The sequence below is a fragment of the Ovis aries genome, chromosome 13 (assembly GCF_016772045.2).
Source record: "Ovis aries strain OAR_USU_Benz2616 breed Rambouillet chromosome 13, ARS-UI_Ramb_v3.0, whole genome shotgun sequence".
NCBI lineage: Eukaryota > Metazoa > Chordata > Mammalia > Artiodactyla > Bovidae > Ovis > Ovis aries.
Genome location: NC_056066.1, coordinates 64,495,192 through 64,513,237, shown reverse-complemented (window position 1 = coordinate 64,513,237; position 18,046 = coordinate 64,495,192). Strand labels below are relative to the sequence as shown.

At 46.9% G+C, this 18,046-nt stretch overlaps 1 protein-coding gene across 1 annotated transcript in view; it reads right to left on the bottom strand.

The window, feature by feature from the left end:
- Nucleotides 1–18,046, bottom strand: part of MMP24 (matrix metallopeptidase 24) — a 53,741-nt gene that overhangs the window by 20,534 nt on the left and 15,161 nt on the right. The window contains exons 3-5 of the mRNA XM_027977120.2: nucleotides 8,223–8,371; nucleotides 3,196–3,312; nucleotides 743–1,047 (exon numbers count right to left, since the gene is read on the bottom strand). Of these exons, the coding sequence (XP_027832921.2) occupies nucleotides 743–1,047; nucleotides 3,196–3,312; nucleotides 8,223–8,371 (571 nt within the window). The remainder of the gene's footprint in view (nucleotides 1–742; nucleotides 1,048–3,195; nucleotides 3,313–8,222; nucleotides 8,372–18,046) is intronic.

Sequence of the window (18,046 nt, the reverse complement as noted above, 5' to 3'; positions counted from 1 at the left end):
TCTCCTTGGCAGTGTCTTTTTTAAATGTTCAGAAACATGCGTCATGTTCTATTAGAGTCAGAAGAGGTCACCTACTCCAGCCTCTCATCTGACAGATGAGGAGACAGGATGAACAGTTCGCTCAGGTCACATGGCCAGGTGGTTGAGCTTTAGTTGAGCCCCTGCAATGCCACCTACTAGCTATGCCATATGAGCCTCAAACTCATCTTTAAAATAGGCATAATGATGTACACTTGCCTACTTACCAAGCAAGTGACTTACAAGTAAATACTGATGAGGAACTCTTGCAACCTGAGGAGTCTCGTTATTACTCCTACACAGAAGATGCTGGAGTAATTACAGGGCCTGTTATTCACCTGTGAGGTCGACGTAAGGGTGACTCAGTCATGTCTTCCCACAGCGTGGCCTTTGAAGCCTTCATCAGTCAGGCCAGAGCCTACCACTTTCAGCTTTAATCCCCATTTAACCTTTTCCTCCAGCCTCTGATCCATTCCTTCATCTTCTTAGTCATGGCCTAAACTTCCTCCTGACTCCATTCAATTAGACCATGAACCAAGTGATCTGACTCGTCTCCCTGCTCCAATGGATCAAGTGTTGACCACAGTTCCCACCCTCTTAGGTTCTCAGCTGTTTGACAAGAATCTCTGGAAACCAGGAAACTCAGCTATGGAATCCTCCAAGCTCCTCCTTAGGGCTTCTTTTCCTGACAGCCAAGCAATCCCCTGTCCCCTCACGGCCTTACCATCATGGTTGGCATTTCCTAATGTCCACGGCTCGTCTGAGTCGAAGTGAGTGTCTCCACCAATCCCTGGACCAGGGAAATAGGCATGAGCCAGGAATCCCCCTTCTCCATCAAATGGGGAGCTGTCGCCATGGAAACCAGAGGCAAAGAAGATCATGATGTCCGCCTCCTTCCGGTCACTTTTGATCTCGTGGTATGGCACCTCTTCAAAGGTCAGCGGGGTCACCTTCTGCCACACATCGAAAGCCTGGCGAATAGCTTTCCGAGTGTCTAGCTCACCCACCTTTGGGGTGTAGTTGTGAATGCTGGTGAGAGAGGGGAGAAACCACAGGGAGGAACAGACAGGGAATTAGAGACTAGCAGAGCTAAAAGGAACATGAGAAGCTGTGTGGGCCTAGAATTCTGCTGAGCTAGCCCAGGGATTGAGGAAGAGGCCGGTTAGACAAGGCTCTGGGTCCTCACCCTGCCTTTTACTTGGTGCTTTTGTATTTGATCTCTGAAAAAGGTAATGTTGAATTTGTAGAAAAAAATCAAGTTGGTGCATGGCATTTTCTAATTTTTAAGTTTTTCTCCTAATACAGAAAATATGTACATTTATAAATGTTATAAAAACTCTTACACTGTAGAGAGTTTAGTGGAACATCCCTTGCTTTGAAAGGGGGTGAGGGAAGGAGAGGGTGGGGCAAATTGAGAGAATAGCATTGATGTACATACACTGCCATAGCTGAAGCCTCTATATAGCAGCAGCAGCTCAGTTCGGGGCTCTGTGTTGACCTAGAAGGGTGTGATGAGGGAGGCTCAAGAGGGAGGGGATATGTGTGTGTGCTCAAGTTGTTTCAGCTGTATCCGACTCTTTGTGACCCTATGGTCTGTAGTCTGCCAGGCTCCTCTGTCCATGGGATTCTCCAAGCAAGAATACTGGAGTGGGTTGCCATGCTTTCTTCTCGACCCGGGGATTGAAACCGTTTCTGTCTATGTCTCCTGCATTGCAGGCGATTCTTTACCCAGTGAGCCACCTGGGAAGCCCAGATATGTATACATACAGCTGATTCACGTTGTTGTACAGCAGAAACTAATACAACATTGTAAACCAATTATACTGCAATTAAAAATAATTTTTAAGTCTTTGGCCCCAACTACTACTATTTGTCTACCTAGAAGCTAGCACAGGGTGGCATCTGATTGAATCAGTTGTGTAAGATTACTGTATCCATATTGCATGGTTCTCCGTGATGGAGCATCACCACTTCTGGCTGCGCTGTCCCATGAACACCTGGGGCAAGGACTATTCACTCATTCTACAGATAAGGAAACTGAAGCCCAGAGAGGTTGCAGGATATGTTAAGGTCAGAGTTCAGCTAAGAGGCAGTTCTTTCTCTTAATCTACTCTACCTCTTCTGGAGGACTCTAAGAGGTTTCTAACCCAGATTCTTCTTAAGTTTCCTTCTCTTGTCAGATTTCTGAAAAGATTCTGTTCTGGCCTCTACCGCTTGTGAACAGGAGAGCCCTTAGTAAGTTAGTAAGTGGTAGTCACTCAGTCATGTCCGACTCTTTGCAATGCTATGGACTGTAGCCCACCAGGCTCCTCTGTCCATGGAATTCTCCAGGAAAGGGTACTGGAGTGGGTAGCCATCCCCTTCTCCAGGGGATCCTCCTGACCCCAGGATCGAACCTGGGTCTCCTGCAGTGCCGGCAGTTTTTTACTCTCTGAGCCACTAGAGAAGCCCCAGGAGAGCCCTTAGCTCAACTCGGAAGATCTCTGTCTTAGAGCCTACTCCTGAACCAGGGGATCCACCTGAGATGGAATCAGAGACTTGAGAGGTGCCATCCAGGGCCCAGCCAAGCCTGTACTGTGCCTGGCCCTGGATCCACCCCATCTGAATCCAGATGTCTGAATCTCCTGTGATGGGTTCCAGCATCCCTGCCTGTGGTCACTGGTCTGACTTGGAGCCTGCTCCTGCTTTGCCCGTGGTTTCCCCAGAGAGTCAAGGGATAACACTGTTGCAGTTCACCCCCCAGCTCTTTATAGTCCTTAAGAAACAACTGGAACTCTGTGCTGGGAATCTCAGCTGAAGTCCATCAATCAGGCCAAGTGGGAAAGGGATCCAGATGAGAGGGAGTGGGGTTTGGCAAGCGGTGGTAGGGAGGATGAGTTCAGCCATGGTTCTTTAGCCCAGGTGAAAGTTATCAGACAAGTCATACCCCACTTTCCGTAACTGAAAATGCTAGGAATCTAAACAGAACATAATTCATGAGCCTCTAAAGGACCAAACAAACCTGAAGTTGGAGACCCAGCAATCACTGGATGCTACAAGAAGGACAAAGTCATAGGCTCTCGGAGCCAGGCCCTGATCACAGACCCACCTACAGTGTGAACTTCAGAAACTCAGGCCGGGAAATGACCGCGTGAGGGTGGAGCCGAAGCCAGGGAGGAGGAGGGGGCGGCGAGGCACCTGTAGGTGATGTGTTTCTGCCTCCATTTCTGTCCCGTCAGGGCATAGCGCTTGTGTCTCCGCCTTCGGCTCAAGTGCGGGTGATCTGGAACACCACACCGGGGTTTCTTCATCCACCTGGGCAGAGAGAGGGCACACATCCACATAGACACTGTGGTCACTGGACACTCTAGGAAGGCACTGCAGCGTCCCTGGTCCCAAGCTGAATGGCAGCGTTTTACATTCAACCTAAACTCTGGGCCCCTGGCTCTGATGGGGTCCCCAACAGGAACACCATCGATTGTTCGTCTGTTCATTCATTCTTAACTGAATACGAAGAAGCACTGCTGCATGATAGACTCGGAGTCAGAAGACACGGGCTTGCTAGTTCCAACTCTGCCACTAATCGCATGAGTCCAGGCCAGTGACTGAATCAATGGGAGCCTCAGTCTCCTCATTGGCAATACGGGAATTACAGTTCTCCCTGGTCTTAGCTTGTGCAGAGCCTTCAAGGAGGGAGTGCCTGTGGACATACTCTGTATGTGAAATCAGATCACATCACTCTTTGCTTTAAAACTCCCGATCACCTGGAATAAAATCCAAATTCCTCACCTTGGGACTTCCCAGGTGGTCCAGTGGTTAAGACTCCACGCTCCCAGGTTTGGTTCCTGGTCTGGGAACTAGATCCCACATACTACAAAAGTTCACGTGTAGCAAGTAAAGATCCTGCATGCCGCAGTGGAGATTAAAGATCCCGAGTGCCGCGACTAGGACTCAGAGCAGTCAAGTAATTACATATTTTAAAACAATCAAAACAAACTCCTCGCCTTGGCCCACGGCCCCTACATGATCTGTGATCACCCCCTCTACCAGGCACCTGTATCCCCTTCCTCGCATCCACCTGCTCCAGCTCCAGTGGCCTCCCTGCTGTGCCTTGAACATCCTAAGGTCATTCCAGTTCAGGGTGTTTGCATTTGCTGTGTCCTCTGCTTGCCATGCTCTTCCTATAAAGTAAGGGAAGGTTTGTTCCCTTACTTTATGAAGGTCTCCACTCAAACGTCACCCCTTCCAAGAGGGCTTCCCTGCCACCTTATCTAAAATAATAGCCTCCCCCCACTATCCCACCTCTAACTGTTTATTCTGCTTGATTTTGCTTCATGTCCTTTATCACTGCCTGAAATGACATCTTATATTAGCTTGTTGTTTATCGTTTGTCTCTCTTACCTGATTCTAAGGTCCATGAGGGCGGGAACCTTGCCTGTATTCCCAGTGCCATCACAGTGCCTGACTTGGGAGGTGTTCAAGGGTGATGGCTGAATGAATGAATGAGAACTAGCCCAAGGCAAAAAGGCACAGCTTGGAAAACAGTAAATTTTATATCACTCCAGATATTCAAAAAGTGGCTGAACAGCCATAGAGCTTAGAGTGTAGTTATCCACAGCACTTAACTATGTTGTACTGTGATTTGAAATCTATTAGTTTATTGCCTCAAATAAATAGTAAATTTTCTGAGGACAGGAATGAGTCATATTCATCATCCTGTCCTTAGAAGCTAGCCTTGTGCTAGGAGCTAAGTAAATCCTGATGACGATTTGTTATCAGTTAAGTTGCACTGGGGAACAGTGAGCCTGGGACTTCTTTGGAGATGTGAACTAGGGGCCCGGGCAGGAGATTTAAAAGATCATGGCTGATTGGAAGGGTCACCCTTGCATCTCATGTCCCTTTGTCGCCCTAATGACCAGCTCATTGAACTAGAGATTGAGATCGCTGCGGGGGGAAAACTGTCTGACCTCATTTCCAGTGGTTGAAAGCAGTTGCCTTTGGCAATAGAGAGGAAAGGAGACAGAGACTATTTTAACCAAATATTAAAAGCCCCTTGAGGGACTTAACCAGGTCCCACTCATTTTGTATCGACCTCACCTAGAATGCCCACACTCAGAAATTAATAATAAAAGACTAAATAGTGACGGTAACAGGCATTGATATAACTGTGTATAATTTTCAGTGTTCATTCTCCTTTTTAAAAAAATTAATTTGAGGGGCTCCCTGGTGGTCCAGTGGCTAAGTCTCTGGGCTCCCAAGGCAGGTGGCCTGGTTTTGTTCCCTGGTTAGGGAACTAGATCCCACATGCTGCAACTGAGAATCTCCCCTCACCCCAACGAAAGATCCTTCGTGTTGCAACCAGGGCCCTCGCAACCAAATAAATATATGTTAAAATAAAATAAAAAAAACAAATTTGGTTCTCAAAGCAACTCTGTGAAGTAATCAGAAATGATGGACCCCGATTTTACAGACCAGGGAAGAGACAGAGATAACGCCAGTAACTTGCAAAATAGGACAGAGGGTGAGGCAGGGCTGGGACTCTGTTGAATGAATGAATGAACTATCAACTATGTACCCGAACAAACAAAAGTCGGGGTTTTTCTTTTCTTTTTCCCTCTGCTTAGCACTAGGCTGGGCTAGAGGAGCTATGTTTGTTGAACGAATGAAGCAGTGAATAATGTATGACATTTCCCAAGGCAGACACTCAAAAATAATCCTCTGAGGGGGCTGATCTAGCTTCCTTTCACCGACAGTCCCTAGGAAGAGACCCAGGAGGCACCTTTGCTACAGCAAAGTGGAGCTAGACCTGGAAGAGCCCCGGGGTGGGGCAGGGAGGCAGCAACACCCGAGGTCACAGAACTGGAGCTGAAACGAAGGTCTCCAAGTTCTCCCTGCAAACACGCTCCCCACTCAGGTCTGGGATTAAGTGTGAGCACCTTCTCCCTTCCCTTGCCTCCAAAACAGCGTCCCCAACCCTGCCCTCCTTCCTACAAAGAGGGGGTGCAGAGCAGAGCGGCAAGTGGGAAACGCCAGCCCCCTCCCTCCGCCTCCTCCTCTTGCTGCCACCTGCCACTCCCTGAACCCGGTCCAGCGGGCCTGGGGCTTCTGGAACAGAGCGAAACCCAGGGCCAGGTGGTGCCTCAGCAGAGCCACCAGTGCTGCAGCCACAGGAGGCGCTGCCATGAGGCCTGCGCAAAGGCCTCAAAATAACCTCGGCTTGGAAAGGCCGCAGGCCCACGGCTTCCACTTACTCACAGCATCACAGGAGCCGTCAAGTGTATTGTCTCAGGGGTTTACAACCTCACAGTCAGAGGATCTGAGGCACAGGAATGCTCGTATGGGACTATGGGATCATAAAACCCCAGACTCACCAAATTTTATTTGAAAGCTTGAGGCTTAGAATAATGGAATCTAGAATCTGAGAGTCAAAATCCAACATTTCCCCTCCATCCTCTCCCCTCTCTCCCCCAACCCTTTCAGTAAATGAGCAAGCTGAGACCCAGAGAGATGATTACCTCAAAGAGTGACTCAGCCAAGGGGTGGATTGATCCTGGATCCACCACTGGCTGGATTTCCTGTTCTCTGCCAGCCGCCTACTTGCCTGCATCCTCCCCAGGCCCTGCTCTGTCCTTCCACCTGAGTTCGGGTACCCCCCACCGCCCTCCCCCGACCCCCCCCCCCCCCCCCCCTCCCTCCCCCGACCCCCCACCCCCACCCCCCCTCCCTCCCCTGACCCCTACCCCCACCCCCCCTCCCTCGTGAGGAAACTCTTTCCAAGCTCTTGACCGAGGCTTCCTGGCAGTAATGGCTTTTCTTTTCCTTTTTATGTCTTTTTAAAAAATATCTTTTGATTTTGTAATGGGGTACAGCCGATTAGCAATGTCGTGGCAGTTTCAGGTGAACAGCGAAGGGACTCAGCTGTACATATACACGTATCCATTCTCCCCCTCAAACTCCCCTCCCATCCAGGCTGCCACATTTACACTGAGCAGATTTCCCTCGGCTATGTAGTAGGTCCTCGTTAGTTATCCGTTTTAAACACAGCAGTGTAAACATGTCAGTAACGGCTTTTCTTAAATAACTTTAATAACGTTCATGGCTATTCCTTAGAGACAAAAAAACTCAACTCTCTCCCATCTTAAATACACATTCATCCCTCTCTAGCCACATCTCTTCCTCCTTTCCTTCACTTTCAGCATTTTTTTTGTTTGAGGGGGTGGGCAGGCTTATGGGATCTCAGTTTCCCGACCAGGGATTGAACCCAGGCCATGGCAGTGAAAGCCTGGAATCCTAACCACTGGATCAACAGGAAACTCCCATTGCTCAGCTTCTTGAAAGTTGCTCCTATGTTTGCCATCGCCGCTCCTCACCTCTCCTTCTCTGTATCACATGACTTTGCTGCCATCATGCCACGGAGGTTTCAACGCCCTCTCTGTTACTAAACTCAGCAGACACCTTTCAGCCTCCTGTTTGACCACTGCGGCAGCTGACCCTGCTGACCATCCCCCCTGCCCCTCACAATGACCATGGCATCCCTGCCGGGCTTCTTCCCCTTCTCAAGTGGCTCCTTCTCCTGGGGGCTCCACCCTCGTCACTCTTCTCTCCCTCCTCTTTATCTTCTCCCTGAGTATAACACCATCTGTGTGGTTTGGCCTACTTGTCATTGCCTCCTAAGTATCTCCCTGAGATTCGGTGTTTCCTTCTGCGTTCTAGACCAGCAGAGCTAGCTGATGGTGTTTTTCACTAAATGGGGAGCACAGGGATGAAAGGACCAAGCCCACTGCCCAGCTCATGCAGACATTCAGCAAATGTTTAATAAATGGGAAAAGTGGAACAAGACTTGCCATCGTTACTCTAGAATTTCCTGTATCTAGTGAGATGCCTACATCTCAGGGATGCCAGAAGGGTGACTCACAGACCCACAAGTTATTAGAATCAGAGGAGATTTAAGGCCACCTATAACCAAACCCTTTACTGTGCTGATAAGGAAACTGAGGCCCAGAAAGGTCAAGAGTCTTGTCCAAGGTCACACAGCCAGTTTGCGGCAGAACACACCCCCAGCTCACGTATGAGAGGGCACCTTGGGCTACTCCCTCCCAGCTGACACTCAGGAGTGGAAGATGGGAAGGCAGAATGGGTAGGGTATACAGATGAGGCCACGACAAGTGTGAACCCAAATGTAACTCTGGAAAGTTCAAAGGCACAATGTCCTGTGCAAATCTTACTCGATTGTTGTCTGATCCAACACACCGGTGACAGGGATCCCGTAAAACTGCTGCATTGTGGCGACTGCTGACTCTAAGGCCTTCCCTGAGTGCAACGCAGATGACTGTGAGTCATAGGGCAGCAGATAGCCGTAGGACTTTAACCAGTTCTGAAAGACATGCAAAAGAAAAGAACGCATCATTCGGGGAAGGCTCATTTGCCCTTGAAACTAGGGACCATTTTACCCAAGGGACTGAAGGACTCATGTTCTGATTTCTGTCTCCTTCACTCCCTCCTGCAGACGCTGTCAAGTGAGGCTCCAAAAAGCACAGCTCTTGTTGGCTTACTCTTCTGCTGTCAAGCTTCCGCTGAATCTCTATTGGCTATGGAATAAAGACTAAAATGCCTCGAGCCTTTCCAGCACCCCGTCTCTTCCCCATGTACTCAGTGGTTTCCACTGGCTCATGACTAGACATGCAAGAGGACCAGAGCAGTCCCTTCTCTGAAGCACAGTGATTTGATGAACACTGTGCCCCCCAGACACCCGCTGTATCTAGAGACAGAGTCTGCCGTAGGAACCTTGTGTAGAATTATCTGTAGATAATAGATTATCTGTAAATAATGAGATTATCTAAGTCTTCATTGCTAATCCCTCCAAAGAAGTAAGCTATAATTAATAAATAGAAACAAAATAAACCAGTGTATTAATTTAAATATAACTACATAAATATGAGCATAGAAAAAAGTCTAGAAGGGCACACATAAAAAATAATGATATAGCTATGTAAGAGAATTCTTTGCTTTTAGGAAATATACACTGAAGTGTTTCAGCTTACATAAGGATGCAATGCATGAAGTCAGCAACATTTTCTTTAACAGATTCAGGGGAAAAATTAGAGAAAGAGAGAGGGAGGAGAGAGAGGGGGAAAAAAATGTGGTAGAATGTTAAGAGATGAATCTGGGTGAAAGGTGTTTAGGAATTTTTTGTCCCATTCTTGAAAACTTTTTTGAAAGCCTGAAATAATGTCAAAAAAATTTTTTTAATGAAAAAGGAATGAACGTGATTAGCCTTTGTGATAATATCATGGGGGACTTCTTTTTCCTGTGCTTATCTAAGTGTTAGGCATGGAGTAATTAAGTAAAAAAGGAGATAAACTTTAAAAGGGCAAGAGAATCTGAAAGTAGCTTGGATGAAGAAATTCAGACAATGAATCTGAAGGTCGGAAAAGTAAAGAGTATTTTCATTGACCAGCTAGAAATCAGAAGCCTGGGAAATATCTGTGGCATTAATTGGAAAATGAAGAAAACATCCATGTGTCTATGGAACCCACAAGCATGTCCTGTAGAGAGTAGATGTACACGCTGGTCTCTAAGTCACATGGAAACTGCCGCCCATCCTCAGAAGATTATCCTGAACACCGAGTGAGCAAATGAAGAAAAAAGACCTTAGGAAACTGTATTAATGCTCTTCCCATCTACAGTTTTGTTTCTTTTAGAAAAATATTATTTACTTATTTGGCTGCACCAGTTCTTAGCTGTGGCACACGGGATCTTCCATCTTCATTGTGGCTTATGGAATCTTTCTTTTTTTTTTAGTTGCCGCATGTGAACTCTAAGTTGCAACATGTGGGATCTATTCTTCCATCAGGAATTGAACCTGGGCCCCCTGCATTCCTCACTGCATCGGGAGTGCTGAGTCTTAGCCACTGCACCACCAGGGAAGTCTTCATAATTTTGTTTCTTTGTTTCTGTATGAACATCTTATTGTGGCTGTGTCTGTTATGACAAGTCAAATCAAGCCATTTTGGGAAGGAGGCAGACCAGAAACTATAAATAAGTTATTATTTATTTCACCAAGGAGGCTGTCACATTTTTATTGCCTTGTGATGAAATCCATCTGACTGATTAAGAACAAAATAGTCAGAATAATAAAGTCTTAAAACATCCCCAAGAGAGCAACAACCTTACTCTTTCATCAGAAATCTGCAACCTGTTTTTCATTCTAAATTTTGGCACAGGGTTTCAATACTTCTTGTGCTTCCCCCAGTGCTGAATCTCTGTCATGCCTTTGTACGTTTTCCCCCTGTATGCCTGGCAAAAATCTTTCATTATTTTAAGGTTAAGCCTATAAATTACTCCCTCTGGAAGACTTAACCTCACTCCCTAGCCAGGCACTTTCCTCCTCTTCTGTGTTCCCTAAATCCCCTGTTATAGACAGTATAGTTCTTGTAATATTGCTGCTGCTAGGTCACTTCAGTTTTGTCCAACTCTGTGTGACCCCATGGACTGTCCATGGAATTCTCCAGGCCAGAATACTGGAGTGGGTATCCATTCCCTTCTCCAGGGGATCTTCTCAATCCAGGGATCAAACCCAGGTCTCCTACATTGCAGGCAGATTCTTTACCAGCCACAAGGGAAGCCCAAGAATACTGGAGTGGGTAGCCTATCCCTTCTCCAGGGGATCCTCCCAACCCAGGAATTGAACTGGGGTCTCCTGCATTGCAGGCAGATTCTTTACCAACTGAGAGGGAAGCCCTCTTGTAACATTGGGCTCCAATCATTACTGTATTTATCAGACTCTGAACTCCTCCAGGGAAGGGTCCATGTTTTACTCATCTCTATATCTGGTGCCCAGGGATCCCCTGACGCAGTAGTTGATCATTGTGTCCATTCAATGAACATTATTGGGCATGGGCTACCTAGTAGGCACCGTGCATGGCTCTGGAAATGCAAAGATGAATAAGGAGCTCACCGACCAACAAATAAACCCATCATGAAAATACAGCACTAAAAATCAGATGTGTAGAGAGTTCCATAGAAGAACAAAGTAGGGGGCATGTTATCCACACGGAGGGGTGGGGATGGGGAGCAAGGGGAACTCAGGAGAGGCTTCCAGGTGGTGGCGGTATCTCAATCTTTTTAAAATTAACTAATTTTTGGCTGTGCTGGGACTTTGTTGCTGTGCATGGGCTTTCTCTGGCTGCAGCGAGCTGGAGCTACTCTCTAGTTGTGGTGTGAGGGCTTATTGCAGTGGCTTCTCTTGTTGCAGAGCATGGGCGCTAGGGCACGTGGGCCTCAGTAGTTGTGACACATGGACTTAGTCAGTCCAAGGCATGTGGAATCTTCCTGGACCAGGGATTGAACCTATGTCCCCTACATTGACAGGTGAATTCTTAACCACTGGACCACCAGGGAAGTCCTGAGCTAGGTCTTGAAGGATATGTGCAATTATATGGAAGTGCTGGAGAGCATGGCACATTCTGAGCAGTATTTAAAATGGTGGGAACTTGGGAAAAAAGAGTATGGTGATGAGTGGAGAGGATTGGAAAGGAGGGGAGTGGAGAGAGATGATACACTATTAATTATCTGTTCACAAAGTGGACAAATCACAGAGAATCACTCGTGACTTGACTGTGGTCTCGGATTAGCCAAAAAGCTCAAAACATCTGGAAATGGACATGACAGGGCAACTGACAAGTTACCTGTCCATTCATCAAGCTCCAATTTCTATTCCCAGGTAAGTTACATCATCAAAGTATTAAATCCCTGTACTCTATTCCTCAGCCCCTTCCAGCCAGAATGCCACATTATGTTCTTTACAGAAACTTCACTGAAGAATTGTTGGATTGAATAAACAGGGCACTATCATGGGAAAGAGGCACAAAATTTTGAGGTTGAATCCCAGTTCATCACTTGCCAGCTGTGTGACTTTGGGCAAATTGAGCATCAGTTTATTTGTGGGCTTCCCTGATGACTCAGATGGTAAAGAATCTGCCTGCAATGCAGCAGACCTGGGTTCGATCCCTGAGTCAGAAAGATCCCCTGGAGAAGGGCATGGGTACCCACTCCAGCCTTCTTTCCTGGAAAATTCCTGGAGGAGCCTGGAGGGCTACAGTCCGTGGGGTCACAAAGAGTTGGACACGACTGAACAACGAACACTTTCCTTATCTGTAAAATGTAAACAATGACCCTCCTCTACAAGATTGCTGTTAAGCTGAAATGATTGAATGTACCTGACATAATCACTCAAAAGTGACTCGTTTATTATCCCCTTGGACGGTGTTTCTGTTACCTTTCATAAAATCAAGGTGGAAAAGACGGTCTTTGACTCCCTCTCTGCCTTTTAAAATCTGGTTATCCTGCCCTCCCCCTGGACCGACAGCCGCCTTGAGGCTGCTATGGGGGGCAGCGTGTCCACTGGCTCTCGGTGAGCTGTGGGGCTGACCACCTCTTACACAGCACTGAGAGCAGTGTGTGCAGAGAAATGACAGCTGACTGGAATCGTCCTCTTCGCCCTGTCACTCAGCTTTACTGAGACCAAACACAATCCCTCTCTATCAAGCTTTACCTTGAGGAATATGGCGTCTCTACTGGAGACTCTGTGTGCTTTCTGGTTTCAGCAAATGCATATTAGGTAACCCAGTGGTTCTCCTTTTTGGCCTTTCTGCTGGGAATCTTTTGGTCAAATTTATCACGTTTAAGTGTGGAACACGGTGATGCTTGCAATTAGCTGTTACTTTTTTCATTTTTCTGACCACTAAGTTGTGTTTTATCCTTAAAGATCTTACTTAAAAAGATTATTTCACTCTGTAAACTGCCTCAAACCCTTCCCAAAAGAGGTGTGGTACCAGTCTAAAATCCAATTCCTTCTTATTTGTGGACTCCATTAGTTAATTCTCTTAAAATCCAATTAGGATGAATTACAGTATCTGGGAAATAGCTAGAGAACTGTTTTTAAAAAAAAAACACTAAGGGGAAGGTTTTTTTCAAAAAAATTATTAATTTTTGGCTGTGTTGGGTCTTAGTTGTGACACTCAAGATCTTCCTTGGAGAACGTGGGCTCTGTGGTTTCCCACACGCAGACTTAGTTGCCTCACAACATGTGGGATCTTAGTTCTCTGATCGGGATTTAACCTGTGTCCCATGCATTGGAGGGAGGATTCTTAACCACTCTGGATCACTGGGGAAGTCTCGGCTGGGGAACTTTGGACAGATGCTTCCAACAAACTGGTCAACAGGGTATATTTTGTAGCATCTGCCTTCAGGCTAGTATGGAATTTGATGATTTTCTCCCCTCCTGTCCTCATTACTATGATATTGTAGGAGACAGGGAACAGAGAATTTTTGGCATAAACTCTCTTCTAAAATTTGGGGGGATTGAAAGGAGCTCCTAATTGGTAAAGGGCAACCAGGTTTACCCAGCTCCTCTTTTGGATATTCAAGCGAAGTGTTAGTGTTCGTCTCTCAGCTGTGTCTGACTCTTTGCGACGCCATGGACTATAGCCCGCTAGGCTCCTCTATTCCTGGGATTCTCCAAGCAAGAATACTGGAATGGGTAGCCATTCCCTTCTCCAGGGGATCTTCTGGACTCAAGGATTGAACCCAGGTCTCCCGCATTGCAGGCAGATTCTTTACCATCTGAACCACCAGGGAATTCAAGCAAGGAGCATCTCAAAGCCAACCAGGAGCTATTATGAAGGTCACAGAGTCTAGCTCAGCAGGGTCAGGAGTTAGGATCTAAGTTCTCAGACCTTGGCCAATGTCTAGGTCATGGACAAATGCTGGAATGGATCTGCCTTCACTGGGTTCTGCTTCCTTCCCAGGTTCACTGGGGACAATTCTCAGGCTCAGGGGCGGACCCCTAAGAGCAGAAATGGGAGCAGAAGGGGCTGGCCAAATGACAGCTCTAAGTCAGGGTCGTTGAGACTGGACCTGGTGTGTGTGTGGGGGGGGGGGGGGGGGGGAGAGTGTGTGTATTACAAGGTGGGAGGCTGAAGACTATGCACTAGGGGCGAGACAACTTCCGCTGTTTAACCCTGTCTCTACTAGTCACCTGCTCTGTGACACAGACAGTCCTCTGACTTCTCTGAGCAGAAGTTCCTAATGTCGAAGCAAGTCTTCTACACTGCAGTCACCCCCAATCCAGAACACTCTCTCCCCATTCACACTTCCAGGCTATTCCTGCTGCCAACAGAACCCATTCTCTTTAGGCATGCTAGCAAACTCATCCTTCAAAGTCCAGCTGAAATGTCACCTTCTTTGGAAAACCTTCCTAGGCTCTCCCTGGCAGAGCTAGTGGGCAACCCCCTTCCCTTCTGCAGTGCTTAATTCTCTGCTGCTCTAAACACAACCTGCACAGTGTATCACACCTGTTGGTTGATATGTTTTCCCCACTAGATTGGTTCCCAAGGAGCAGAGACTGTGGTATTTACTTTTATATCTGCTACAGTACTTAGCACAGTGCCTGACATAATAATTAATCAGAATGAGTGAATGAATGAACGAATTAACAGTTGGTCCGGGAGGTACTGTGTGTGTACTCACGAAGGGATTTCATCTAGGGAGGTTTAATGAGTAATACACACGAAAGCACTAAGCACAATCCATGGTATCGATTCTGCTCTGAAAAAACTATTTGCTGAAATTCCTTCTTTTGTGGTTTGACTTTGCTTGATGAGGCAACAGGCTCCATGGCCCCAATCAAAACAAGATAAAATTCGCTAAAGGAAAGAAGCCCCATTCAGTGTTAAACAGAATGACCTAACTTTCATCTTTTTACACCTGGATCCATTAATCCACCACCAGCCACGTCAGAATTCTAAACTTTACAGCTCAGTTAACTAACTCTAAGACGACGTCTGTCACCCTTTAAGTGCTGAAAGAGGTGTCAACCCACAGGAAAGTGAGAAAGATCTCAGAGTGCGAGCAGAGACCAAAATAGCTGGGCTGAGCCGGAGACGCAGTGATCACAGGCAACACCGCGTGATTGGTCCGCTGGCCAGAAGGCGGGATTTTGGTTCCGGCGAAGCCTAAGCTGAGAAGCGGAAGCTGAGACGTCGAGCGGCAGTGGCAGGCAAAGGAGAGAGTGGAGAATAACAAGGAGAAAAAAAAGTGGCCTGGAGTGGGAAGGGAGCGGCAGACAGCAGAGGCGGTGGTGAGATCAGAAGTGTCAAAGGAGGCGGCCAGAAGCAGATCAACTGGTGTGCTGCCGTTTGCTCTTGGCAAACAGAGATGGCCATTGGGGAGGAGAGAGATGGATGGGCCAAGACAGGATGTCCCCTGGGGGTATTCAGGAGCCTCACACCTGGTTGGGCAAACCAGATTGTACAGGCCTGGAGCCGGGGAATGATTAAGATCAGGTGTTTGGTCAGGAACACACAGGGTGAGAAAGTAATATCAAAAAGGTCAGAGGCAAAGTCTACAAAGAAGGGACAGGCAGGAAGGTATTAAAATTGGAAGCATGGACTGGAATGAGAAACAATCAAAGATCCTGATCAAAGAGCTGGGGCAGCTGAGGTCATAATCTAGGGTGAGATGAAAGGAACAGGAAGAAGGGATTGACCTCAACATGGACGGGAGGTCCAAGTCCAGTTCTAGCCGTTGTAGATGCAGTGAGTGCATGCTAAGTTCCTTTTGTGTCTGACTCTTTTCCATGGGATTCTCCAGGCAAGAATGCTGGAGTGTGTTGCCAGGCCCTCCTCTAGCGGATCTTCCCGACCCAGGGATCAAACTGGGGTCTCCTGTGTCTCCTGCATCGGCAGGTGGATTCTTCACTGTTGAGGCGCTGGGGAAGCCCTGTAGATGCACAGACAGTGACAAGCTAGAGCATGGCTGAGGACGAGTGGTCAGGAAAGTGAGGCAGCCATTCACAGGAAGTGTAGCCCACGAGGAAAGATGAGGGATGTTTAGGCTGGAGAAGGGAGGGCTGCAGGGGATAGGACTGTCTTTAAAAAGCCAAATGGCTATGGATGAAGGAGATTTATTCTCGTTGGCACAGAGGGCCAAGCTAAGATCAGCACAGGAGATCACAGGACATAGATCCAGACTCATGAAAATAAACTGCTTTTTAATAGAGATGTTCTATTGAGTTGGCCAAAAAGTTCATTTGGGTTTTTCTGTAACGTCTTATGGAATTATAAATTGTACTATAATTATAGTAACCACAATAACGTTGTTGTTTTAGTTGCTAAGTTGTGTCTGACTCTTTTGTGACCCGCCATGGACTGTAGCCCACTAGGCTCCTTTGTCCATGAGATTTCCCAGGCAAGAATACTGGAGTGGGTTGCCATTTCCTTCTCCAGGGGATCGTCCAGACTCAGGGATCGAACCTGAGTCTCCTGCATTGGCAGGCAGATTCTTTACCCCTGAGCCACCAGGGAAGGCCCCAAAATGACAACAGTTACTATTATTAGAACATTTATTATATACCTGGCACTGTACCAGGCACTCCAGACTGCAACAATCCCACAAGGTAGGAATTATGATCCCCAATCTGCAGATAAAGAAACTGAGGTTCAGAGAGGTTAAATAATTATCCAGAGCCACAAGGCTAATAAGTGGCAGGATTCAAACTCAGTTTTACCTGAAACCAGGCATTTCACACTATTAGGTCACTAGTCAGGCATCCCGTTCCCCTTCCAGGACTTTCTGGACCTCACACTCCTACAGAGCAATGCCTGATCTCAGATCACAGTATGCTCAATACCCTTTGGCTAGATTCCTATGCCAGGCTGTGGCATCAAACCAGAAGCTTCTTATGACCCAGGTTTCCTCCCTCTCCTTGGCCCACATTGTCTTTTACCAAAGAACTATTGGCTCTGCCTCCTAAACATCAAATTTGTTTCCATCTATCTCTTCATTCAGTAAGTCTTTACTGAGGACCTACTTACTAAGGACCTCCATGTCCCAGGCATGTGGTCTGGGCTCTGGCATAGAACATCAAACAAAAACACTCTCTTTACTTTCTAGCTACAGTCTCACGGATGAACCATGTCACAGTCAGTGCTATGAAAAATAAAGTAGGGTGAGGATACGGTGAGTATGGGACAGCTGTTTTATAGAGAACAGTCAGGGAACGTCTCTGTGGAAGTCACGTGAGAGCAAGGGAACTGCAGGAGGCAAAGGAATTCCAGGAAGAGGGAACAGAAAGTGCAAATACCCTGAGGCAGCTTCAAAGGCTTCCCATCAAGAGCTTTCATGGAAGGGGGAGACTGGAGGTGTAAGTCAAACAGTGCAAAGTGTCAGTTACACAAGATGACTAGATCCTGGAGACCTACTGACCAGCATAGTGCCTACAGTTAACAATACAGTAGTATACACGTACAACATTTGCTAAAAGGGCCTCTCCTTTAGTTCTTAGCAGAAGATGACGATGATGCTGATGCTGATGATAGAAATAAAGAGGGCAGGAGGAAACTTTCGGAAGTCATGGATTTGTTGATGGCATAGATTGTGGTGATGATGTCACAGGTATTTACTTATCTCTAAACTCATGAAGTTGTATGCATTAAATATGTGCAGCTTTTTGTCTGTCAATTTTACCTCAATAAATTGTTTTTTTTTTTTTAATCGAGGCATCATGATATGGCTCCTGACAACCTCTGCAGCCTCTTTTACCACTCCCCACCTAGCATTCTGTGTTCTAACGCTTCCGGATTCTGACATACATAGTTCCTTCTATCTAGATCACTCTCTTCTTTCTCTGGGGAAGCCTTCTTTGAACCCTTAACTCAGGAGTTCCACCTACATCCCTGGTCAGTGTTCATCCTTCTTATCACAATTCTTTTTTTTTCTTTAATTTTTTCAGTTATTTATTTATTGGCTGTGCTGGGTCTTTGTTGCTGTGCATGGGCTTTCTCTAGTTGCAGCCAGCAGGGGCTACTCTCTAGCTGTGGTGTGTAGGCTTCTCATTGTGGTGGCTTCCCTTGTAGTTGAGCACAGGCTCTAGGGTGCGGGCTTAGTAGATATGGCACGTGGGCTTAGCTGCCCCAAGGCACATGGGATCTTCCTGGACTGCGGATCAAACTCATGTCTCCTGCATTGGCAGGCAGATTCTTAACCACTG